The sequence below is a fragment of the Pavona decussata genome, unplaced genomic scaffold (genome assembly GCF_977016875.1).
Source record: "Pavona decussata unplaced genomic scaffold, jaPavDecu1.1 SCAFFOLD_416, whole genome shotgun sequence".
Classification (NCBI taxonomy): Eukaryota; Metazoa; Cnidaria; class Anthozoa; order Scleractinia; family Agariciidae; genus Pavona; species Pavona decussata.
The window spans coordinates 1,503,631-1,529,652 of record NW_028145778.1 but is presented as its reverse complement, the minus strand read 5'-3'; the positions used below and the strand labels follow the sequence as shown (position 1 = coordinate 1,529,652).

The 26,022-nt window shown below is 38.0% G+C and overlaps 1 protein-coding gene and 1 non-coding gene across 5 annotated transcripts in view; one reads left to right on the top strand and one right to left on the bottom strand.

The window, feature by feature from the left end:
• The window catches only part of LOC146451000 (ankyrin repeat and fibronectin type-III domain-containing protein 1-like), a 35,320-nt gene extending 10,593 nt beyond the window's left edge, over nucleotides 1–24,727 (top strand). For 2 of the 4 annotated variants that reach the window (XM_085099857.1, XM_085099859.1), the window contains 26 exons: nucleotides 2,423–2,494; nucleotides 2,572–2,777; nucleotides 2,967–3,011; nucleotides 3,200–3,278; nucleotides 4,892–4,995; nucleotides 6,052–6,170; nucleotides 7,048–7,126; nucleotides 7,423–7,533; nucleotides 8,070–8,167; nucleotides 8,309–8,399; nucleotides 8,652–8,810; nucleotides 9,773–9,890; nucleotides 10,937–11,072; nucleotides 11,647–11,760; nucleotides 13,093–13,188; nucleotides 13,895–14,041; nucleotides 15,579–15,622; nucleotides 16,619–16,741; nucleotides 16,939–16,978; nucleotides 18,424–18,522; nucleotides 18,952–19,123; nucleotides 19,527–19,627; nucleotides 20,203–20,268; nucleotides 20,793–20,976; nucleotides 21,560–21,648; nucleotides 22,115–24,727. In XM_085099857.1, the coding sequence (XP_084955983.1) occupies nucleotides 2,423–2,494; nucleotides 2,572–2,777; nucleotides 2,967–3,011; nucleotides 3,200–3,278; nucleotides 4,892–4,995; nucleotides 6,052–6,170; nucleotides 7,048–7,126; nucleotides 7,423–7,533; nucleotides 8,070–8,167; nucleotides 8,309–8,399; nucleotides 8,652–8,810; nucleotides 9,773–9,890; nucleotides 10,937–11,072; nucleotides 11,647–11,760; nucleotides 13,093–13,188; nucleotides 13,895–14,041; nucleotides 15,579–15,622; nucleotides 16,619–16,741; nucleotides 16,939–16,978; nucleotides 18,424–18,522; nucleotides 18,952–19,123; nucleotides 19,527–19,627; nucleotides 20,203–20,268; nucleotides 20,793–20,976; nucleotides 21,560–21,648; nucleotides 22,115–22,402 (2,980 nt within the window). In that variant the 3' untranslated portion in view covers nucleotides 22,403–24,727. The remainder of the gene's footprint in view (nucleotides 1–2,422; nucleotides 2,495–2,571; nucleotides 2,778–2,966; nucleotides 3,012–3,199; nucleotides 3,279–4,891; nucleotides 4,996–6,051; nucleotides 6,171–7,047; nucleotides 7,127–7,422; nucleotides 7,534–8,069; nucleotides 8,168–8,308; nucleotides 8,400–8,651; nucleotides 8,811–9,772; nucleotides 9,891–10,936; nucleotides 11,073–11,646; nucleotides 11,761–13,092; nucleotides 13,189–13,894; nucleotides 14,042–15,578; nucleotides 15,623–16,618; nucleotides 16,742–16,938; nucleotides 16,979–18,423; nucleotides 18,523–18,951; nucleotides 19,124–19,526; nucleotides 19,628–20,202; nucleotides 20,269–20,792; nucleotides 20,977–21,559; nucleotides 21,649–22,114) is intronic. The other 2 variants (XR_014860201.1, XM_085099858.1) reach the window with 2 other exon arrangements.
• On the bottom strand, nucleotides 13,365–13,437 carry Trnaa-agc (transfer RNA alanine (anticodon AGC)). Its single transcript has one exon. It is a non-coding gene; the product is annotated as a tRNA-Ala (tRNA).
• Nucleotides 24,728–26,022: the final 1,295 nt, after the last annotated feature.

The following is a 26,022-nucleotide window of genomic DNA, read 5'->3' as shown; positions in this document are numbered from 1 at the left end:
GCCAACATGGAATGCAGAAGTGAATAATGGTAACTGTAAAGCGGTACTCGCATCAAACTACACTACAAGGATTCATGGAAGCCATGCTGCATTGCGGGAATTCATGCATTATGTAACTATAAACAATTAAACAATTTAATTACACATGCACTTTGATTCCTTCCGATACATGAAGCAACGCAAAGGTGGACTTGTGCATTCTTTTGGTGGTTTTGCGTGTTTGCCAATCGACAAAAAAGCGTCCAGGTTTTCTTCCAAGAACATCCTTAATTGTTTTTCCTTCATGTCGTGTTGTTGCCGAATGAAACTCGATACATGTGAACGATTGGTTTGCCTAACACATGACCTAAATCTTGCTGTGTTCAGCATGGTGATTAATATTCCTTTTGGCTACGTTCAAACGACGGCTTCTGTCGTGTTTTAGAACATCAAAGAAGCTTTCAGCCTTGCTAAAGTTGATGTTTTGGCTTTATCCCAACTGAACGTAAATATAGAAATACATCAAGCATTGCGATGATTGTCGCTATGCATAAGCAAATTTTCAGTGTTTACATTTGTTCTGTTGAATAACAGATAAATAAAGAAATAAATAAAATTTATTGTGGCTTCTGTCTGGGCAAATTTCATCCGCTAGTTGCGAGGTGTTTGTTTGCACAAGATTACACCAAGTTGTCACATTTCATCAATATAAAAGTAGAAAAACACACAAAAAGCTTTCCTAAATAATAAATTTATTCAGACAGATAGGTCTTTTTACAGGCCTAAGAAGCAAAAGCGTATAATTTTCGCTGCGAGGTGACTTGCGAGTGATTTGAAGTCAATTTTTAAGTGAATTTATGGGGGCACTTTTCTCAAACATTTTGCAAGAACTGTTTGGAATTCATACGAAAAATCAGCTTATTAGAATAGTATTTCAGTACAAATTCACCATCAAACCAGCCTGTAATTATTTGTGTGTTGTATTCCTAGAAGCACTCGACCATTACTGAGTAAGTCCGCGGATTAAAAGTTGATTTGAGATCCGCCCTCTCATCTGGTTGATAAAACCACAAATTGAAGAATAATTTCTTCGCCGTTAATGCTTGATTTCCACTGTTGAAACTGTCAAGCATTCTTCAGAAGTTCTTCTTTTGATTTACCGTTTCGAAAAGGTGTGTTTTAATCCTTTCAGAAACACAAAATTGGAGAATTTTTAAGTTTACGACCAGCGTCCGAGTGAAATTCCCCTACATTACGATAACTCATTCACTCTGCATGCCTGAAAATTAATAACCCACCAAGTGACAAAAACCCCGCATCGCGATAACTTGTTCACTGCTCATGCGTGCATTCACAAGTTAAAAAGGAGGTTACTGTACTTGTTTTTACACTATTACTAAGGCCTGTGCTGTATAACTACTTTAGTTGCTAGCTGGTGATGGCATTAAGAAGCTTAGCCTTGAGAAAGAGCCACCATTACTATTTTATTACTTCCAAGAATTTTACCTACTGTAGCAATGGAATATTAATATAGGTAATTATTCTTGTCACAACACGACAAATTATATGACAGTAAAATGCCTTAAAATTCCAGAAAAAAATTAAACTAACAAACAGAAATAGTACCTGGCAATTTGGGCATCTCCACGCTTCCACTGAAATACCTAAAAACATGAAATAATGATTCCATAAGAATTTGAATTCAAAATTCCAATAATGACAAAAAATTCTTCAAATTTGTGTACATCATGGAGAGTCAGGTATTTCGTTAAAACTCATTGGATACAAGTGTTACCATGCTTGTTTAGGAGAAAAGGACCAATAACAATGAATTCTCTCCCACCTTGGTCTCCAATAGCCTCCCATGGAGTCATTTTTAGGGGACTTGTATTATCTCCTCCCCACACACACAATTGTTTTTAAGCATGCTCCAATGATGCAAGAACTTACAATGTGTGTGCACTATTAAAGGAACTTACAATGGTTATTCAATGGAATCACCTTAAAGAGGAGCATTTATTACAAAGGAGCACATACTGGAAGTAGGGTGCTAATTAAAATCTTTATACTGATAAATTAACACCTGTAGTGTAGTGTTTTCTGGTATACATATATTTTCCCCAAGAGTTTAAGGCCTGGGTCCAGTTGCATAAAGCGTCTTAAGATAAGTGTGAGTTTTCTTCAGCCATTCCCTACAAACAATTCCAAACAATTTTCTCATTTTCTTAGCTTGTTATGTTCTCTATTCTCAGCAAACCACCTTCAGCTGAGTGATCCAATATAGCACTTAAGAAAATCTTCTGTGATGCAAAGGATTAATTTATCTATCTTTGAGTTGCTTTATGCAACCAGCCGCTGGATCCTGGACAACAAATTTTCAATTAATTTCATTATGAATGACTCTGAATAACAGTTTTGTTGTGTTAACTTTTATGCTTGATAGCGGGATGAAGGAAACAAAAATTAGCAAATTGGCACGGCGGCTTAGCCAGAGAAGGGAAAAAGGAAGCGCAAGGTAAGGCTCGGAGGTTTTTTGGTTAACATGTTTAGTGCTCAAAGTTGTGACAAAAGGGTGTCATTGTTGAATTTCAGCATTCACTGGAAACCTTCTGCCATCAGTAGGAACCAAGAAAGATCACACAGTTTAGAAGATCTCGGATCACCACCGTCAGGAGCAGTACCTCAACCAGCAAGTAGCAAATCACCCAGGCTCCAGCGTACCATGTCAGTCAATCAGCGGTCCTCTCCTCGCTCACGGTTTTCTGTCCAGGAAAATAGATTCAGTTTGAATAATAGAGGCAAGTGAAGTGAAGTTTAGATTTTTTCTTGTGGTTTACTTTTGTGAGCAGGAAAAAGATAATTTCAATGGTTATCTCCAGTATATAATTATTATTTTTCTGTATTTATTTATTTTGTTTTACAATTTTTCATTTCACTTCATGAAAAAGGAAACTAGTTTAATTAACAATTCATGTTACCTTTTCCAGATTTTAAAGAAAAATCAAAGAAGAGGAGAGAAACCAGTTTAGATGGTATGTGATTACTGTATATGCTTCTCATCATCAATTTTCCTCAATTACAATCATCTGACGGTATTTGTATGAAAAATAAATACTCTTGATGGTGAAGATTTCAGGTCTAATTTTATTTAATTTTTCTATTTTAAATACTTTTCTTTTTTTTTTTTTTTAAAAAAGCGTTTGTATATATTCACCCACAGGTCTTGTTGATGCAATTGTTCGTAAAGAAACTGATGAGATCAGGAGTATTCTGGAATTAGAGGATGTAGATATTAATGGGTAAGTGCATGCTGAAGCAACTATCAGGAAAATAGTTGAAATTTGATTTTTCAAACCAGTTTAATTCATTTCTTTATTTCACCTCAGATTCATTATCATAATATGTCCAAACAATAGTAAAAATAAAAATAAAATGCAAACCAAAAGCAAATTTAAACCATGACATATGTCTCCTTGCTATCCTGGGCCAGGTTGTTTTAAAGTCGATTAACGCTAATCCACGATTAAGAGTTAACCAAGGTTTTCAACTCTCTCACAGGGCAGAAAACTTCCACTCGTCTGCCCGTCCGAGACAAGTACTCTCGTATCTCGGACGAGTGGATTTCCAAAAGCACTTGTCCTACGGGACGAGTAGAGTTTGCCTAAAAAGAGATGTTCTTTTCTACTGAGGTCTGAGTTCCCAAGCATTTTGGACATTGTAAACTAGCCTGAGTTTCGCGAAGTTTGGTTTCTTTTCACGGCAACTTTCCCGTTTTCGCTTCTGTTTCCGAGAATACCGTTGTGGCAAGTTTTGTGATTATTAAAGAAGTAATAAAACCTGTGAAAAAATATGAAGAAAGTCGAATTCGAAAATTCCAACCAACATGGAAAAAAGAATTTCCCTGGGTTAAAATTGACACGGAGAAGAATGAAATGTTCTGCATTGTGTGCCGCAGGTATCCAACAGTAGCCGATAAAGCGAGCCGGCTTTATGTCGGCATCAATGGATCGTCCGCCACTGATTTTCGCCATGATTCTCTTGTGAGTCACGAGAAGAACCATTCTCATTACTTTTGTTTTAAACGAGCTAAAAGCGAAGAAAAACCAGAGCAGGTGCCGCTACAGCGAATAAGCCGTAAAATCGACGAGGAGTCAAAGGAGTCATCTTAGATCGCAGTTTTAATGCCTCATAGATGTCCTGCATTTTCTCAAGTCGTGTATAAAGGACGTGAGTGATCCCCGATGTGTCTGTATGAAATGGTGTTGTATTGAAAAGTGCAAAGAACAACATAAATTGAAATAACTGTTAAAATAAATACTCGAGATTTGGTACAAAACAGATTATACAATTTCTATGTTTTTTTATGACATTTTGTTATTCACTTTAATAATTATTTCGGACTAGTAAATTTAACTTTCGGACAACCAGAATCTGAACGTTACTCGTCCAATGGACAAGTGGAATAGTAAAAAAGTTTTTTGCCCTGTCTCATTAAAGATTATTTTAAAGGCTCATTTTAATCTAATGGTGAAGAAAAGTCCAAGGCAAAACTGAGGGACAAAAATCTTTGGACTGCTGAACTTCAAGAGTAGTAAGATGAATCACTGTGTAATCAGTGTAACCCATCTCTTAATTCAAGTTATTAAAACTGGATCATTATATAATGCAATTCCAGGGATTTGATTGGCTTAACAGCCATGGTACATGAGCCATTATACCATGCCCAAGAAATAGCGACCATTAAATTGTCTTCTAGTAGTTCTTGCAAAAAGATGCAAGATCTAGCAATATTTCTTGATTGTTTTTAATAAAACAGTAACAAGTATTATTCCACTCGCTCTTGTTCGTTGTTCTTGTTCTCACTCGTGTAATAATTCTTAAATATTAATATGCTATATTGTTTTATATTTAGGGTGAATGATGATGGATTTGCGCCCCTTGATGTTGCTGTTATGCTTGGTGTCCTTCCCATTATAAAAATGCTTTTGTTGTACGGAGCTCAGGAAAGCTCAAAATGTAAGTGGTCTGTATTTTCTCTATTTCTGTTTTATACACAGCTTAAATCCTCCACAACTTAAGGAGCACAGACTCCCGAGTATAAATGTTCAAAATGCAGTATTCACCACAGATCTGAGATTATACACTTAATGTATGGTCCCGAGGAAAACAGTTAGTTTTGTTTTCCCGAGAGTCTTGAAGTTTCGTCAAGGGAAACATCAGGACTCGAAGGAAAACAAAACTAACTAGTTTCCAGAGGGACCATACATTAAGTGCTTTGTTATATATTTAGACTTTTCCTTCAACAATCACAGTAAAACAAACAAACAAACAACTGAGAGGGCAACAACTGCAGAATTGTATCCCGGCTGGGATACATAATTTGTATTTGATCAGGGACACATGACCAAGAATCAACCAATCACAGTGCTCGTTTTGTTGAGTGAAAGTCTAGGTATGTAACAACAGAATGGTATTTTGAAAGGCACATTCGGTGGCTCACATTAATACATTCATTATCTCATTATTTCTTTGTCTTGTGTATTCTCTCATTTCCTTACTCAGGCTAACGATCAATAAATTTTTTCATGGGTTCACCTTAGCATTCTAACATACACTGCAGAGTTAATTCTATGATCCATCATTTGTACCCTCAGTACTAGCAGCACAACATTCATTTGAACCCTACACATTCACATTTGCCACAATTACCACCATAATCACCTAGGATACAAAAGGAACCCTCTGGCTTCCTTGAGCCAAAGGCTCCAAGTAGAGAAAGGCTTCTGGTCTGGGCTTCACCTCACAAATGTGGAAGTTACAGGACTGCAACTCCCCCCCCCCCACTACCCCCTATTCCTTGGGATCGTGAACAACCTTGGGCCAATTTGGTCAGATGCCCTGCCACATTGTGGAGACAGTGTGGAGAACAAAACATGATGCAGGACTAGGTGCTTCTTTCAAATTTCATGTTTAGCTCTCTATGTTGAACTACTTGATCGGCATGCCTGTTTTGTGGACGTGTCTTCTCCATATAACAGCGCCATATGATTCTGTTTTTTTGTTCTTGTTCAGTGCCAAGTAGTTACCTTGCAAAGCACATAAACATGTTGTTGAGAGAGGCAGAGCTCAGAGTAGATGATCTCACCACGGCAGTCGTGCATGTCAGTTACACTGCATCTTCTGAAATTAAGGTAATTTTAATTAAGTAATGCCCTTTTTGTATATTTTGAAACAATTATACAGTCACAGGGTTCTGTGGGATTTTTGCAGGAAGTAAATGGCTTAGTATCCCAAGATCCTTTTCTTTCCTCTCTTTCAAGCAGGCTGAAAGGAACAAAAATGAATGTTTGGTTTATCAACAGAGTTTATAACTCAAGGTAAATTGGTTACTGTAAAGCCTTGAAACACCGGCACTTGAATCTCTTTACACTGGCCAACTGAATTTACCTTTAGTTATAAACAAAGTTGAGAAACCAAACATTTGTTTCTACTCCACACCGACACGGCACCACAGTTTCTCTAGAAGCTATAACTCCCTTATCCATTTGAAAGAAACTAAAAACCTGAGAATCACATTTGACTATTTATTTAGTCATTATATTGCTCTTTTAGTGATCAGTGCTCATGATTAAAATTGCTCAAAAGGGGCTTAAAACTGATCTAAAAAACTTTAAAAAGTTTCCCAAATTTTTGAACCGTATCTCTGTTCCTTCTTCGGGGGTTCTTTCTTCTGGTGGACGGTCCTTCAGTTTTTTGAAGACAGAAGCAAGTGTGCGTATGGGCTTAAAAGCAGTCTTTATGTTGAACTGTTGCAGTGTGCGTTTTACCCTGTTCGATACCCCTTTCACATAGGGTATTATAACTAGTAAAGACTTTAGATATGCTTATTTCGATCTACAGTTTTTGCTCTGTGTTCATTTTAAAGTCCCTGTTGACTAAATGCATCAGTCAGCTTAGCTGTGTGTGCGCTGCCAGAACCCAGGCTAAATCCTTCAAGCAGCTGCAAATTTGAATGAGACCAGGACTGTGGAAAACAGAGAGACTAATGTTCCATTTTTGTTTTCTTAGGAAAATGAGAGACTCTTTCAAGAGTGGTTATGGAGGAAACACCTGCTCGAACAAATGAAGAAAGGACTCTCAAGAATAGGTAACACGATATTGTAAAATGGTGACTGTTTTAAAAATAAACGATAAAACCGAACAACATTTCGGGGTTGTCATGACGCCATTATCAAGTTCGAAATGATAGAAATAAATGGCGTCATGACGACCCCGAAACATTGTTCGGTTTTATCATTTATTTTTACTTGTCTATGTATAACCAAACCTTTACTTATAACAGAACAAGACAAAGGCAAATGGAATGAGGATAGTGCAAGGAATACAAAACATGAAGGAAGGATTTGCTGTGTGAATGTAATTTCATGCTGTTCCTTTGTGTAGATTTACCTGACAAGCCAAGCAGTGTGACAATATCAGTTGCATCTGAAGACTCTCTTCTTGTTCGCTTTATTGAACCACTTGATGAAAAGGTCATTGTGTCAAAATACAAAAGTGAGTATTTGCGTGCATTTTCAATTTAACTTTTGGACTATAGCAATGGTGTCCAAAACTAACTTGGTAAGCAATATATTGTGTATACATGTAGCTGCTGAAAAACTGGAAGTTTCTGTGAGCTTAAAGAAAATTAAGGACAAGTTGGCACAGAAAAAAAAAGAAAAAAATGCATCAAAAAAGATCAAAATGTAAATATACAAGGAAGGAAATTTGTGTGCTGCAGTGGAGGTCTTTTTGAGGAAGAGTATCTTCAGCTGATAATTCCAAAAGATATTTTTTCCAAATGTTTGGGTCAAAATAATAGAAACTAGCAAATTCTTTGTTGAGAAACCAGCTAGTATCACCAACGACAGTCCTCAGTTCTCAGGAGCAATCATACTTTACCAAGTTATAATGGGGAGGACCTTTGATAAGATTTACATGTATGTTACTTCATTTCATGGAGTGTCTATTTCTTTTCTTGTAACAGTTCATGTTTATTAAACCATATTTCATTTTGTTACTTGTTGTTCTTGCTGTTCTTCTTTTTATAGTTCAATGGAGCAAGTTCCTGGACTTCAGGTTATTGGAGGGAGAATATATACTCTATGATCTCAGATCACTAGAGTACACAATATGTAATTTACAAAAGGTAACCTTTGGCGTGGTTTCATCACTCAAGCTACTTACCCCCAGAAATTATCTCTGTCATATGGAAGAGCTTCCATCCTTGTTCAAGTTTTTGTTTGTCTGGTTGTTTTTAACTGACTTTTAAATACTTTTTGTTTTCCAGTCTGTGTTGTACTATGTGCGAGTTTGCTGTGGGAATCTCAAAGGCTTTGGTTCATGGTTGGAATCCACTCCTCCTTGTGCCATGCCATCAAGTATGTATTTAATTGTGTATTATTGAAAATAATAAAAAATACCAGGCTAATGACCTATAATTTGGATTAGGTATATCTCTTTGGCAGTTACTCAGAGAGAATATTGACAAAATATCAACATGAACTGTTAACAGTGATACAAGATTCAAAGAGTTCATTGCGGGTATTTTTATGTTCTAGATGTGGTGCCATGTGGTGTATGTTATGACAATTTTGGGCGAGTTTTAAGCTAATTTGTTTGCTTCTTTACAGCATGGCATGAGGTGAATGACTCCAAACCTCGTTTCCAAGGTCGACTTAATGTCATAGACGATTTATTTGGTCGGGTTTGGCAAAGCCACGAACAGTTCTCACCATTTCGACCAATAGTACCACACAGACCACGCAGTACTACAATTGGCAATGAAACAGGTGAGAAGGCTGCTTGTGGCCTAGCTCCTGAAGGGACACTATTAATAAATTACTCCTATTAATTTTGGAAAATGATAAAATGGTTTACAAATCATTCCTTAATGCAACAATATGAATATGAAAATTATACTTTAGAACGTTTTTTGATAAAATTACTGGGCTACTACAAAGTCCCACTAGATAAATATATAGCTGTGATTCCAGTTGGAATGCGGCAGCAATGCTAGATAAAATAGTTCCGCACTCATGACTCAGAAACTAAGAACATTCTCAATTACACGAATAACGGTTTTTACAGTTATCTCCTATTGATATAGTTAAATCTGTTTTCTTAATGCTCTCCCTAAGAACTTTGTATTGATTTTTTTATTCCGGTCACTATGATTAAGATTTCCACGAAGGGAAGGTCGAAAATGGTACAGAGAATGCTTTCCATAATGTACTGTATTCTTTCATTTCTGTATTTTCTCTTAGTTTATATTGTGTAGTTCCAGAAAAAAATTCATACCCACCCCCCTCTCACAGAAGTATTGAAAATTCCAAGCAGGGGGAGGGGAGGGGGGTCTCTAGGCAAAAAAAAAAATTAATAGGAAATGTGAAGCTAAATTGGAATCAATGCCCAGATGGGTAGGGCTCTTATAAAAGATCCCTTCCTTGTGCCAAATGGTTATCAAGGTAATGAAAATGGCTAAACAGTCCTGTACAAAATGCAAATCTACTTAACAGCTTTATTGACCATCACACATGTTAAATACAATAAATTAAACAGCCAGAAAGAAATGAAAAATATGTGCAAAGTGATAAGGTCAAAAGGGCAGGTGCGAACGGGACGCGAGGACCCATGCGAGGCACATTGTAGTGTTACTGGCTTATAAATTACCAGAAAATTCCTAAACTTGAGAGTTGTTAGAGAAATGTTTTGTGTGAGAGACAACTAAACTGTGCTCTATATTTAATTGCAGCGACTGAGATTGGTGTTTCCCCAAGAACAAGTCGGAAATCAGCCATGAAGAAAAGCCTTACAAAATACACTAATCTACTCTTCCATTCTGCACCCAAATTTGCTAGACATTTAAAAAGGTGAAGAACAAGTCACTAGATCAATGTTTTCTTTCTTGTAATGTGTATCCTTAGTATTTGGAGAGGAAAGCCTCAGGTTGTCACCTGAGGGTTGCTTTTGTGTTCTCTGCATCCAGATTGATTTGGAATTTGAAAATGTTTGGGTTTGAAGAGGGAGGACAACTAGGAAAACCAAAAATGATGGTAAGTCTGGGAGTCAACCCCAGGAAATGTAGACATTCCTGGGAGCGAATGCTCTTTACACCATCTTTGTTCTATGGCAACCAAATAATTAGTTGGTAAGGAATAAAATTGTTAGCGTGGTTCTTGTTACTGTGATGCGCCCAAGAACCAATCCACTTTATTCTTACTGCACAGGCTCTCTCCACTTAAGAGGAAAACTAGACAGTGAAATGTCTTAACTAGAAAACCAAAAGTAATTGGTAGTCGGGAAGTTTTCCTTCCATCAAGTTTGAATCAAAATGAAGGAACCTTGGACTCCTGCATTTTCTATGCATATTAAAGTTAGCGTAACATCATGCTGGTACTCTTGGAACTGGTGTTAAACATTGGTTTGGGAATTGAGATTTGGGCCAGTCCAATCTCGTACCCAGAGTCCTCAGGCTTTTTGGTCAGCGGGTGGGCGCCAGGAGAGACTCTGGAGAATTCGAAAAAATGTAGATTTTTTTGATTGGCTGCTTCGTAACAGCTTGCATTGTTTTACCGCAGAAATCCTGCGGTAATAAAATTCCAGTACCCCAGAGTCTCTCCTGGCGACCATCTGCTGGCCAAAGAGCCTGAGGACTCTGGGTACGAGTTTGGGGCCAGTCTAACTCACTATAATTATTAACATAGCTAGGAGCCACTTGTTTAAACTAGGAATTCTTCTTGTAGCTCATGGTAAAGCTACAGTGCATCAAATCTAGGGATATACAATCTCTAAATGATATAGAGATGTGACGTGAAGAATATTGGCGTTCCAAAAAAAAAAACAGTTGTTAATACGTATTTTGGAGATTATTGTAACAATCGTCATCTCATACCTTCACTTTCCTTTTTCTCTTCAGAGGTGTTTACCTGGCGTCTCTTTTATTTACTGATGACGAGAAGCTTCTTGTAACAGTGGATGAAAATATCCCGATAATTGAAGTGGACGACAATCACCCCAGCACTTTCCTTCAAGATTTCTGTTGGTTGATGAAGGTATGTACGTGTATCTTTCTTTTTGAGTTATTCTTCGAAGATCTTCTAAGATTTGTAAGATCTTCAAAGGTAAGATCTTCTAACATTTCTGAGATTTCTAAGATCGTCTGGTATTTCATCCATTTTCAAGAAGCAGATTAAATCGGTAGACATTGGTAATCTGGAATACAAAAAGTGCCAAGGTTGCTTCCTGTGTTATAACTAGCTAGTCATTGTTGTGATTTAGTCTTCTTAAAAACTGTATATACTGGTAAGGAAGATTTTCTTCTGTTTTCTATTTGTCTTCTTTGCTACAATTTTAGGTGTCTCCGAATTACCAAGCACTTTTGTGCATGCTAGATGCATATGACACGTTAATAAAGTTCTTACTTTACTTCTAACTAAACATATTATATGTTTGTTTGTTTTAAATTTGAGAACAATATGCTCAATATAAGAAATTTTCGCTTTGTACTAGTATCTCATCACCTGCTTTTGGATTCTTATAAACTGTGATCAACAAAAAATCAATCAAATTTGAGTGTTTGCCAAACAGAGAGTCTTGCCATTAACCTATTTTGAATCATAATTCTAGGTCGCATGCACTTGGAAAGATGTAAAAAAGTTAAAACAAGAGATTGAGAAAAAGTCGTCATCAACTTCTATCCTGTTCAGATGTAAATTACTTCAGGCTGCTGATACACTACAGGTACTTTATCGACCTTCACAAGTGCTAAACAGAATTCACATAGTAAATGCCAAAAACTCCCTTTGGATTGTGAACATTAAAAAACGTTGGAAACATCTCTCTATGTTGTCAAAGTGAAACCCATTTTTTGGAAATTTCTCAACCTTCAGGACTATATCGCTGTCACAAAGATCCTACACTAGGCCCAGGTTACCATCAACTCTCGCCTTGCGGACACCTCGCTATTACGAACACCCCGATAATACGGACAGCAGCTAAATCCCCGGAAATAATAAATTACAGACGTTTGACTGAAATAAATTTCCACTATTACGGACTCTCACTATTAAGGTGATTCCATCGAATTGCATTGCGCATCCTTGCTGCGCATAATTTTTCGCGTCATTTAGCGCGCGCAAGAGCGCGCGCGCACACAACATTACGGGATTTCCTTGAGGTTAAGCTCGGCAGGAAAATAAATGGTCCTTTTCTTCTTAACGAGCACGGTGACCCCCATTTTTTAATGCATCAATTCAAATGTCATACGGTTGACCACTATATATCGCGATTTAAAGAAAAGTTTAATACTCTACTTTGAGATATTTTTATTTGAATGCTTTAAAAAGCACGTATTTAGGTAGTGCTGCTTACGTGCACATGGAGCAAAATCTTTAATTTCTTTCATAATGTTAATTCCAGTTCAATGAAAATAGTTTGTTGTGTAAGATTAAAGTAAATTTTGTTGAACTGCTTCGATATTTTAATGCAAGAAATTAATTTTTCTAGAAATGATAGTTCCCTTTTCTAATTACTAGCGTTCCTGATATAAACCTCGTGGGTCATCTATTTACTAAAATAGTCACCCAGGTTGCACAAAAACGAGCACGGTGACCCCCATTTTTTATTGCATTTTTGTAGTGCTTATAACATAGTCATGAACTGGACCAAGTTTTAGACAATTTTAAATACTCCTTCTTTTTCAGCGGAATCACCTTAAGGACACTAACTCGCGGTCCCGAGGGTGTCCGCAATAAAGGGAGTTGACTGTATTAGGATAGTAATCATTATTGGGAAACAATACCAGATTTGAAAGTTCACAAATGGACTAATCTTGCTAAATATGTACAGTATGTTACAAGGAGTATGAACATGGTCTTAATGAAGTTTCTGACTGATTCTTATTCTGATATCCTCAATAGCAAGTGAGGAGTGTGTTAACAACATGTCACCATGCTATGGTATATGTACAAACCAGAACTTTCATCACCATCAGATGACTCAGTGACATGAAAGCATTACATTGGGATTCTTTATTAGCTGTGCACAATTAATATTTTCAATTTTTTTATTCAGGGAGCACTTGGGAAACAAGATCTTGGACGACTTCATTACAAGCCTATCAAAGATAGGAATGGAAGCACTGTGATAGTCGCTGTTAATTATGTGATTGTAAGTATGGGATCAATCTAGCCTACCGGCATCCCATCCAGGGAAAAGTTCATATTCTGAATATGAATATATGAAACATATTTGAACTGCGGGTGAAAGATTGAATAGAAGAAAGATCCTCGCAGTTATTTACGCAACTTAAGTAGTTGCGAAAAGAAAGCCTGAAAAAAAAATTCAGGCTTGAACGGGATTCGAACCCATAACCGCTGCAATGCTGGTGCAGTGCTCTACCAACTGAGCTATCAAGCCAACTGGACGCTGGTAATATTTTAAGTTCGTAATATACCCGTGAAGGATGAATAAATGAATATGAGTCTATGAAACATCATATGTTGAACTGCGGATGAAAGATTAAATAGAAGAAAGATCCTTGCAGTTAGTACGCAACTTAAGCAGTTGCAAAAAGAAAGCCTGAAAAAAATTCAGGCTTGAACGGGATTCGAACACATGACCTCTGCGATGCCGGTGCAGTGCTCTACCAACTGAGCTATCAAGCCAATTGGGAACTGGTCGTGTTGATTAAATAGATGTAAATATATGAGACATATATTTGAACTGCTGGTGAAAGATTAAATAGAAGAAAGATCTTGGCAGGGAAAGTCGGTTCTCTTATGTGAAACTCTGAGCCCTCTTCAGGCCAAACAATCCTTTTTCACTACTGAAATCATGAAATGTTTCCAACATTTTAACCTTTATTTTTTGTCAGCATGCGAGTTCTTTTCGGCCACGTATCATGTCTCTGAAGTGGCTTTCCCTGAGCAAGCTTCAAAAGAAGACACAGACAGCTCCTCTGCAAGCGGGCTTACAGGACGAGTTGTTTTCTGCATCAGAGATGCTTTTGTCTTCCATTCAGGTAAGTGCAGATCAACCACTGAAACCACATTTCTGTAAGTTGTTGAGTACACTCTTTTTTTTTTATATTAGAACCGTTTTTGTAAGAACGTCTAGATTAACCAAAATTTTAAGAACATATTAAGAACATTCCTCAGGCTGAGAGTCGATTAACAACGTTTTTATTTTGCTAATCTGTATATAAATCAAGGTAACAAATGTAAATTAACCAAAATACTTAAGGGCATGTTTTGTATAACATTAACAATGGTGACACACATCTTGGTTTGTCATAATCAGCAGTTCTTGATGCCATATCTCAGCAGGCAATGCACTTTGATAGGTTTCCTAGTCACGTCCGCATTGATTTACTGAAATACATGTAGTTTATACCATGTAATTTAAGAACACCTTAAGAACGTTTCCAGCCTCAAATCGCAAAAAAATATAAGAACGTTCAGCCTCAGCACCAAAATTAGACGTTCTTATAAAAAAAAAAAAAACAGAGTGTACTAGATTTATCATACCGCACTGTATGGCACGATGGGCACATGCTGATGTGCGAGTTTTTTGTCTCAGTGGGTTGTTTCAAAAAGCTGTAAGGCCTTGCCTGCATCAGATATTTAGTTGCCCACATTCAATTTAAGGTTCGCTGAAGCCCTTTTGGCTATTTTTAACCAAATGAAACATTGAAACAATGGTATGATAAGACAATCATCGGGCCAGACAGGAAAATATTAGTCTTGATAGCTGATTCATGCCACCCAGAGCTTGTTCTGTGCACTTCATACGATCACATCACACTCCCGCTTAATCAATGATCATAAATTTCCAGCTGGAAAATGATATAATGTCACAGGTTTGTCACAGTAAAAAAAAAAAGAGGATTTGGCAGTACAGATCAATGGGGTCTTAAGGAAAATTGGGGGAAATTAGTGTGAACCTAGCCTCCCACGCAGACGTGCTTAGGGGTTCGTCACGCGTTCCTGCGTGGGGCAGGAACGCGTGACGAACCCCTAAGAACGTCTGCGTGGGAGGCTAGTGTGAACCAAGCAGCAATCATCATCTGAAGGCAGCAAAATCGCCGGCTGCTTGTACATTTTGAGAGGACTGGGATTTTCTCCATGGACTTTAAGGCCCGGCGAAACGATTGCAACATTATCCAACACTGTTGAATCCAACGTTGTTGAACGATGTTGCACAGTGTTGAACGAAGTTGCTAAACGAGTGCAACATGTTGGATTCAACAATGTCGAACGATGTTGCATCCTTTTGGCCAGGTCTTTAGTGGCGTTTGATATACGCAAGAGCTTAACTTGGTTGGAAGGTCAAATTATACAGTAGTAATGGTTACTCATTCAATCAGGTCCCACATTTTGTCTTGTGGCTACCAGAGGGCCACGCAAAATTGTTAACAAACACCTTTGTGGCTTAAGTATAAGTGAACTCCTTGTGGTGAGAAAGTGAAGCAAAGTATGGTTCGTAAACAGAATCAAGCTGTTCGTCGTCCATCGTGACTATGCATCTTCATGTTAATTTTTGTTTCCTTTACGTTTCAGGAAAAAATACATTATTTTGAAAACAGTAAGAAGAACCTTCAAAGGTAAAATATTTATTGAGTTTTTGTATTCTGAGGTCAAGGCTGCCGATTTTCTTATGGCTGTCTTATGGACTTTAATGTTACTTTCGATGAAACCACATAAAACTGTTTATCACTGTGAAGCTCATATAAATTCAAAATCCCAAGTTTGTTCTTAAATGTAATTATTTTGGAGAGAAGCAGCAAGCCTTTGAACACAAACTGACTAAAGTAATGTTTTTGAATCGAAATACTACAGTGGAACCTCGATTTAACGAAGTTGCTGGGGACCGGCCAAATTTGTTCGTTAAATCGAGGGTTCGTTATATCGAAAACCTCGATATAACGAACTTGAGGAGAAACGACCAAAATGTTCGTTATATCGAGGTCATAGTTAATAATTGATTTGCAAAACAGGTGACTTCTCTCACGCAATTCAATGCAATTTTCGTCACCCAGAAGTGCTACGTTTTGAGATGCAATTCATTAAGCATGGTGGCTTTCAGTAGCAATTATTTTCACTTTTGAGCAGACGCACAGCTTTTGTTTACAAAGAAACGACACTTTCAGAGTAGCGATTTAAAAGTGTTGACATTGTAATTCGTTATATCGAGGTAAATTTTACGTTTGGGCTTCCGGATTATGTTCGTTATATCGAAGAATTCGTTATAACGAGGTTCGTTATATCGAGGTTCTATTCCATACATTTTACTGTAACTTTGGCCGGGACATAGAATATCGTTCGTTATATCGAGGACATCGTTAAATAGAGGTTCGTTAAATCGAGGTTCCACTGTATTAAGCTTTACAGAGGTCTATGCTTATCAAGTAAGCCAAGCTTCTTGTCGGAGGCTTGGGGCCAAACTGAGCGCGTCTTCCTGATCAGTGCAATTGGTGAGGTCAAATTCGATTGAATACATCTCATGTCGCTTAGCAACAAAATCACCAAAGAGCCTTGACTTAGGCAGTTCTCACATGTAGGATCATTATGTGACAACGATTTCTTTGTTTCCATCCCAGGGGGCTTTATATTGGATATCTTAAACTCAGAACCTTTGTGGATGCAATTCATGTGGTGGTAGAGGAAAACTGTCCCAATGTTCTGCCACACGTGAAAATACGTGATAACCCTAATGTGTCCAGGTAGGTAAAGAATTACACTGTGTAGTATAATTTTGTTTGATCCAAAGCGGATCTAAAATATAGAATCAAGGGCTTGTGATCGTGTGCTCAACATAGACGACGGTTTAAGATTATTCTCGGTCTTGGTCTTGTACTGAATGAAACTAAGTTAATACTGTTGATAGCGCTGCTTATTTTCCTACGTTTTTCTGTTTCAGAGAGGAATGGCAGTGGCTCCAAACATTGGACTCCTTGAAGGTATGTTGTTTAACACAGAGGGGATTTGAGGTGGGAGAGGGGTGGGCAGCAATGGGTGAGGGTTCTAACGCTGCTTCTCAACCATTCTTAAGTAGAGCAGCTTTCAATTTAGTGTCGTAAAACCAAAACCAAAGTAATTACTCCGGCCAATCGCAACAGATGTAAACAGCACAATGAACCAATCAGAATTCGAAGCAGATACATGTAACTGGCGCCAAACGCGGGAAAACGTGTGCGGCCAAAACACAATTGGTTTCGGTTTGGATTCCCATTGGTTGAAAAGTGGCGCGAGTTTTGTTAACCAATCACAGAACGTAGTAATGCAAAACCAAAGGAAACGCGAAATTACTTTCGACACTCAATTGAAAACCGCTCTAACACATGATATAGTCGCAGTTCTTACTAGTTTGAATGGTAGGCGTTTGAATGTTTTTTGTAGTACAAAGATTGAAACTATGATCTTACATTTCTGAGATACAGGAGACTATAATATTATTATAGTCGACAGTGTTAAACTGTTATGGAACGTTGTAATAATTAAGAATTGGTTCATGCTTCGTGCATCCATAACTCGATATACGCACAGCTAAAAGCATGAACCAATTCTTTTATAACATAGTGAAAATAAAGTAAACGATTCCTGGAAAACAGGTTTTGTCCCTGATTAATTACAAAATTCTCTGAAAAAAAAAAGGTGAAAGTGGTTTCTCATATCAGTTTAATCTTAACGTTTCATTAACTTCATATAAATAGACATTTTTTTATGGTGTTGTCTCTCTGTAAAAAGTTTTTTATAACATAGCGCGCGCATGCTTCCTTCACCTGACTTGCACACGTCATCGAATGGACGCACGGCCGTGCGTATGTTGAGAAATGTACCATGATGACGCCAATAGGAATTAGATTAGGATGCGCGCGCGCTATGTTGTAATTCTTAATTTGTATTTGACTTGGTTACACATTCATTATCACAGTCTCTGTAATCTGGAAAAAAGGAAAAACAGACTACAAATAGAACCAAAACAACATTTACAATTATGTGTTCGTTGGCATGACGATGATGATGATGATGATGTCCTGGACGAACGGGAAACAGACATGTCCCTTTTACATTGTTTCTGGGAAATACAGGACCGGACGTCAGCTGATATAGGCGTCGATGGCTGCCGCTATCAGTCCATTTGTTGGTCCCACCCACTTTTTATGATTGTGAACAGGATAACGTGAATGAACGAACTTGTGATAGACACCGGGGTGGTCCCTAGTGGTTACTTCACATCCCACAAGAATGATCAGTGAAAGTGCTGTGTGATGGGGCCTACGGTATTTTGTCCTTGTCCGAGAAGGCTAGAAAGTGTAACCATTTGTCAGAGCAAAAGCAGAACTTTCTCCTCAGTTATCCACACGTCTTTGTTATTGCTGTTTTTCTCTTTCTTTCTTGAAAGGAGGGAACTCAGGAGCCATCAAAAACTGCGCATGAATTCCAAGTGCTGGTGGCCAAAGCAGCTGAATCCTTAATGGACAAGCTAGGAATCAGTAATCATGTAAGATTTATATTTTAAAACTTTTAAACTTCTTTGAGCTTCAGCCTACAAATTTCACAAATTACCTACCTCTTTTGGACTTGGGATCCAATGAACAGCATAAACGCCACTGGAAAGAATCCGAAAGGTTTTCACGGACTTAATAGTTACAACATCCTTGTGAACTACAATCGATCATTTGCTGGGTTGTGTGAAAACACAAAACAGACTCACGGGAAAGCACTGTTTAGTAGCTTTTATGTCTCTAGGGTCAGAACCACATTGTACAGTATAACAAACCGGACGGTAGCCGGGATGTACCGCTAAGCAGTTTTCATAATAATCGTCAAACTTTAGGATTTCATCGGCGGAGTCAAAAGTTAGCATCGCATCTTAAGAGACTTACCTGCGTGTGTTATGCTTGCGTTAAGATTTCTTTCTTGGTTATAGGCGTCAAGGCTTCATAGAATCTACGATCGTGAAGTTGTTGAGCTGGACGAAAACGTGTCATTTATCATTGTGTTTCCACCCCCTGAGGAAGTGTGTAGCGCTCCGGGACAAATGGACTGCCTGTCACACCAGAAAAGCTACATCTCGTTGTCAGTACAGACGTTTGAAATGAGTAAGTTAACACTTTTGCTAATTCTTCTTACACTAAGATTAACAACGTACAAAATATTGTGAAAAATGCTGCATTTCCCCTTTGGAAAGATTGAAAACGAAACATCGTCACAGCAAAGCACTGTTCAAAGGTTAACTCTTTTCAGAATTTCATGCAAACTCAAAAGTTAAAAGCATGGTGAACTTTAATAATGATATTTTAATAATTAAAATGGTTAATAATGAATGGGTCACTATAGTCTACCATGTCAACGTCAGCTGTATTACAGTACAAAGGTCTGTGGGGGGGGGGGGGGGTTGTGTCGTTGAGAGCAAAAAAGGAAACTTTGCTCCCCCCCCCTCCCACCCCCCATTTTTCAATAGAGCATATGCCTTTTCAGCAATGCTATACTTTGTTCTTTCAGTTCACATGTACACGTACCAGCAGGAGTTCATCTGTCATTATTCCCGTCTCTCGTCTGTTCTGGATATGGACTCAGTTATCTGCCAGCAGTCTCTCCGAGAGGTACACACATTAACCTTGAGTGAACTGAGTGAACTTATGAATCTTTTCAACTCATGTAGCGCTTACGCAAAGCGTACACATCAGAAGTTGTTTGGAGGAGTTGAACTGTCTCAACGGCCTGAGTTCGATGTAGATATTTTCTTCGTGAAATGTGATGTACTAAGTTGCCGTGAGCCGCAATATTTCTGTGCTAAATATCCGTAAAATGAGAATCAAGTCGTTACCCTGTCGTAAAATGTGATTTTGTAAGCTCCAAACGAAATATTGTGAGCGAGGATGAACTACACTTTGCCTAAAATGACTTGCTGTTTTGTTTTGTTTTGTTTTCCATGAAATGTGATCTGCACCAACCTGTCTAACTACGCTGTTTTTTTGTTTTTTTTTTTTAATACTTTTTCTTTAATGTTTAAACCGTCATTTTGTCTTCGGAATTACCTTTTGATTCAGATACGCACAGTGATATCTAACGAAGTTTTTGCAGAGAATACTTTTATTGGTAAAAAAAAAAGAAAAAAAACGTCTTTAGCCAAGGAAATAAATGGTTGAAGTAATTCACTCTTCTTTCTTCAAACAAGGCATTTTCACCGAATGAAGTGCAGCTTGCTAAAGCCCGACAAGAACAGCTGTTAGATTTCCAGCGGGTGAGTTACCTGAACAGTAAACTAATGATGGTTGTTAGTAATTGTATTAAGGTGTGGTTTTGCTAATAGAGTCGTGGTACAAACCTATCTATGGAAAACCGTAAAACCTGTTCGCAACGAGCATAGAGAGAACAGCTAAATTTGTGCTCTGTTTTCTTTGTTTCTTTTGCTTCGTTTCGTTGTTCTGTTCTGTTACGTTGATGATTTGTTGTGTTCTACAGTATTAGACTGTGTTAAGGTGAATTGTGTAAACTGTTTTGTTGTGGTGTGTTGTGTGTCCTTTCGCGGTTTTGTGTTGTGTTGTGTTCTCTCAATAGATAGCTCGCGTAACATTGTTAAGCCTTATCCAAACCAGTGGTACAGTGATCGCTTACCACTTGAGACTAAAGGGGAGCGAGTGAAGTTAAAAGCTACTCAAACAATTTTCCACGCACAGACTTCTTTTTTGTGAAAATTGGTGCGTTTTTGTTTTTAATGCTGCTATCACGATTTCATACATTATTTCTATATAATGTTTTCGCCAGGAACTGGACGAGACATGGCAGGGAATGCGTTGGATTTTAGACGCTCTTCACTACGCCAGGGATCGGCAAATCCGGGGTGGAATACCGCTGGTCGAGGTGTTTCAGTATTCAGATTCTCATCCTGATGGTCAGTGCTGTGTGTGTTCGTCGGATTTGAAAGGAAAAGTTCTCTGCAATGGACACAGTAAGTTAAGTCCGAATGCGTAAGAGCGTTAAAAAATGATTTCTCAGGGTGATATGCCTGTGATTATATTAAGCCTTTGTAGGACAGAGAGCGTAAGTGAGGCAGTCCGCGTATTCTTTACCGAGTAACGTCACCTCTTAAGTTTTGAATATTTAAGGCCCTTTGCTCTACCAGCAAACCTTTTTGCCACTATGCAAACAATCCCACCCTCTGGGGAGGTTTTTGTGGGTTAAGCTGGTACAGCTCTCTGGCCTCTTTATGTTGGTATTCATATTCAATGCCTCATAATTCAAACACTAGATTATCGTTAAGGGAGAGGTGCAGACTTCTTGCTGATAACGTGAACTTGCTCTTAACTTGGCTGAGAAACCCAACAGAAATAAGTAATAAAATCGAAGTCTATGGCGAGTGATTTGTTGGCCCAAAAGTCGACATATTTGCTGTGACTGGTTCATAAACCACTTTGCATTAGTCTCATGAATTGTGGAGCTCTTTAAATACCTAACACACTCATGTATATACTGCTAGTGAAAATTAGTTACTGTTCCAGATGAAATGAAACGTATATATGACCGTTCCCCAGGTTCTTCGTCTGGTGGTAGTCCAAAAGAGGGCGTGGTCCAAATTCACACCGCAGGAGAGACCAGTCTTCCCCCAGGAGCCACTGTAACGGTAAAGTATCAGCTGTTGGTTGACATCGAGATATACCGTGAAGTACGTTCTAGCCCAAAGAAACGACTGTTCGAACGTAACGATAAAATATGACCGAAAGTAACGAATTATCAGAAGAAACAACCGCAACAGTGACTAATAATTTTTTTTTAAACTGAAAATGATGAGAAATAACAAATGCCACATTTAGTGTATTAAAATACCTGATATGAACGCTCATATATCTGTCTCTGGAACCGTTACTGTCACATGTAAAAGTTTCTAAGACTGCCGGGAAAAAGTCTGGCTTCTTCATTAAACTCGCTGCCAAATCCAAAGTAACCACTTTCCGAACTTTTCAGTACAACAGCTTTATCAAGCGTTGTCTCTCGTTCTATGACGCGATCAATTACTTTAAACCATTTGGCTTCGCCGTATTTTTTCTTAACATTCTTTTAATAGCAAGTTTGCTGTTGTTTCTTGTTAGCTTCATATTACTCCCAGCACAAGAGCAGGCGAGATTGTAAAAATGGTTGTACAGCAGCTTCACAAGAAATGTCAGAACAGAGACAAGTCTGCGAGATGGCACAATCTTTCCGATGAGAAGATTAAAGACTTGTGTTTGGTTGCCGTAATCGGCGGACAAGAAAAGTGTTTTAGAGACGATTTTAAACCACTACAACTTCAAAACCCATGGAGACGAGGAAGGTTATATCTGAGGTTACGCTCGGAGGCTCTCGCCGCATCATCTTCCGGTTACTTTACAAGCGTATGACGCCTGTCCAATCATGTGCCACAAAAGTAAATATTACCATGTAGTTTAAAAAAAGAGTTATAATTTATTATGAAATGTGGTCTTACCCTCTTAGTCTTACAAAATGATCGATCGTAGAGCAATTCTCTTTTGACTGTCGATTGACGTTTGATGGAAAAGAAAAACATAAACCGTGGAAGTGCTCGTTAGATTTCGGACAGTATCAATGCCCTTGAAATGTTTCATAGAAGTAAAATTCTTTTGAGATTCATTCGCTGACACTTTTCAGAGGAAATGAACCTTATGCTAAGAGTTTGTGGGCTGAAAGGCTGCCGGTTATCAGTAGGTCGTTTTGTGTAATACTGTTTGTGTGTCTTTTGTTGTTGTTGTTGTTGTTGTTGTTGTTGTTGTTGTTGTTGTCTGTTTTTTTCTGATCAAGTCAACTTCATGTATTCGGATTCTTCATCTGAAACACAATTTGACTATAGCTACCACATTCTTGACTTGGCTTAGGGCGTATTCCCGCCTTTTTTTTTTCTTTTTACAAGCAGTGATTGGCTAGGAAAGCTCGTGCTACATATTCTTATTAAACAGAGCAAGCGTGCCATATTTTCAGCCAATCACTCGCGCGTGGCACTGGTTGCATGTTTTCCCGCGCTTGGCACTGGTTGCATGTTTCCCGCGCAAGGTACTAGTAGCATGTTTTCCCGCGCTTGGCACTGGTTGTATGTTTTCCCGCGCTTGGCACTGGTTGCATGTTACGTGCGCAACATACTAGTAGCGTGTTTTCCCGCGCTTGGCACCGGCTACATGTATGTTTTTTCGAACTCTGATTGGTTCATTGTGTTATTTATGTTTGTTGTGATTGACAACAATGTGTTTCTTTGATTAAATTCAACGACAGTCTTAAGAAAAACGCTCGATTTATCTTCAAGTTTTCAGGAAAAAGTTAGACATGCAGGTCGTGAGAATCAAGGGAACTCATACATGTATTGATGTTGTGTTTTCTCGTAACTGGTTTTAAATAGGATACCTAACAGTGTGGATGTGTTAAAAAAAATATTAGGGCTTAAATGGTTTTAAAATAGGACAAATGAGTGCCTGTTTTAATTCCAGTTGTGTTTAGAGTGGGTGACAGATCATTGTGAGAAACAAAACAGTGTGAAATACTGTCAAGTTTTGCAGGTTCCAAAGGTGAAAGGTATCGTTAGTAAGATCAACGTTGACTAGCATTGACGACAGTAAGTGCTATAGTTTTATCCCTTACACTCAAAAGAATTAAGTTTAAAATTAAGTTTAAATTAAAAATTTTACCAGCGAAGCATCGAAAAACAAGACAGTAAAAAACTAATCATTTATACCTTTTATTTGTACGGTCACAGTTGAAGATGTCGTCCACAAATTCAAAAGATGGAATCAGATTACATGAAGCCAAGTTTGATCCAGTAGGGGACGGACCATTTTATTTTTGAGAGGGGGAGGGGGGTTGGGCGAATACCCCCAAAAAATTCCTGTAAAGCTTTTCCAGGCGTAAAAAAAACTCGCGGACAGCGTAAGGTAAAAAACAAAGAGGTATGTTGAAATCTGTCGAAAAAATCGATAGCTGAAGTGAAAGGTTATAATGGTTTTGACAAGTTATTTTCGATCAGTCCCACCTCGACACGTGGAATAAGAACGCTACGTTCATTCAAAGTTTAACTCAACTACACATTCGCAACCACAGAGAGTTTTGATGACTATAAACCAAATTAGAAAAGGTATATTAATGAAACGTTTCATTTTTTTTTTCGCCAACCTTTGATCTTTTGTTTTCCAATACCGTAAAATGGAGGTTCTATAAAGCCAGGATGCCGAGCATCTCTTCGACAGGCTTTCAGGAATTCAAGATCAAAGGGCTTTGTGTGAATTTGATTATCGTTTCATTTCGAAAAAATTTTATACACACCCCGAGATATGAGACATCCCTTCTGTAAGCTGTATAAGCCCACGGCTTATCATAAGCGGCGGTTTACGGCCGGTTTTCTGTTTTTAAAGCGTTATTCAGAAATGATCGCTAAAATAACATGGCAAAGCCTCTTCAAAGTTCCTCATGTTGGTCCACTATCTTGTGTAATTTTATTTAAAAACAAAATCTCCTTCTTTTGTAAAATAAGATGGGTGAATCCATCGTTGAAATAGTGAGAAATTTTATTAACTGTAAGTATAGAGATGGAAATGTAATAAATGGGACTCTATTTAAGAAGCAAATGTAAAGTCTGTATATCAAAAAAGCAGTTATAATATAATATAAATGTGATATTGTAAATAGTAGAAGATTGTGCAGCCCATAAAATGTATTGAATTGCTTTTGTTTGTAGTTTGTTTTTGTGTTGAATATGACACGTTTGGTAGAGCATCCGCGGTAGAAATTCCACCCTTTGCAACGCAGACGTATTTCCAGCTGTTGCTTCAGAATTTTGGAGCTAAGGCTGAACGTTCTTATATTTTTTTGCGATTTGAGGCTGAAAACGTTCTTAAGATGTTCTTAAACTACATGGTATACACTACCGTATTTCAGTAAATCAATGCAGACGTGCTGAGATATGGTAACAAGAACTGCTGATTATGGCAAACCGAGATGTGTGTCATCATTGTTAATGTTATACAAAACATGCCCTTAAGTATTTTGGTTAATTTACATTTGTTACCTTGATTTTATATACAGATTAGCAAAATAAAAACGTTCTTTATCGCACTCAGCCTGAGGAAAGTTCGTAATACGTTCTTAAAATTTTGGTTAATCTCAGCCTCAACGTTCTTATAAAAAAGGTTCTTATAAAAAAAAAAAAAACAGTGTAGCAATAAATAAGTCTGCGTTCGCAGGCTATTTGCAACGTAGCGCTATCGACCTCTGTGTAGAAACTGGTTAATCCGCCGCAAAGCTCCAGTAAAACAACTAGACAACACACATTGCTACAATGTGTGCTTGAAGACTTGTCCAAAGATCCAATGACTGTGAAGGAATCATGTCATACCGTTACACCAAGTATCTGCGATCATTTGGGCAGTTTTAGTTGAACAACTTGTTTCATTTTTATTGTGACACAAGTTGCACGAGACGTTGCGTAGCGTAATGAACATCTCTCTGAACTTTTCTCAGTGTTTCCTCAATCGTTGCGATGAGTGAAACTCGATTCTACTTCGTTCCAGTTCGCAACGGCGCAACAGAATTGTAAGACTTTTCCCGACTTCCGTGCCTTACTCGCGTTTGTGACTTCCTTGTACTTATTTCGATACACCGACGGCGGCAGCAGAGTAGCCAATTAGGACTGGATCGATAACGTTCTCGCCTTGTGAGTGAAACCTGGTGATTTTGCCAAGAGAAGTCGAAAACTACTTTTTTTTTTCTCGAAAAAATTCCTTTTTTTTTTTTTCTAATTTCTCAAATTCCACAGCTGGTATTTCGTGGGGCTTATTTTCCCGATTTCAGGAGAGATACGGACTAACAGGCTATAAATGTTGTAGAAATATGACCTATAAGGGTAAACATAACGTTCAGATAAAATTTATTTCCAAAGTTGAACAAAATTCCGAGAATGTCTCCCTTGCGACTTGTTACTCAGTCAAAGGATTCGAGCTAAAGAAATAAATTGTCAGCTTGT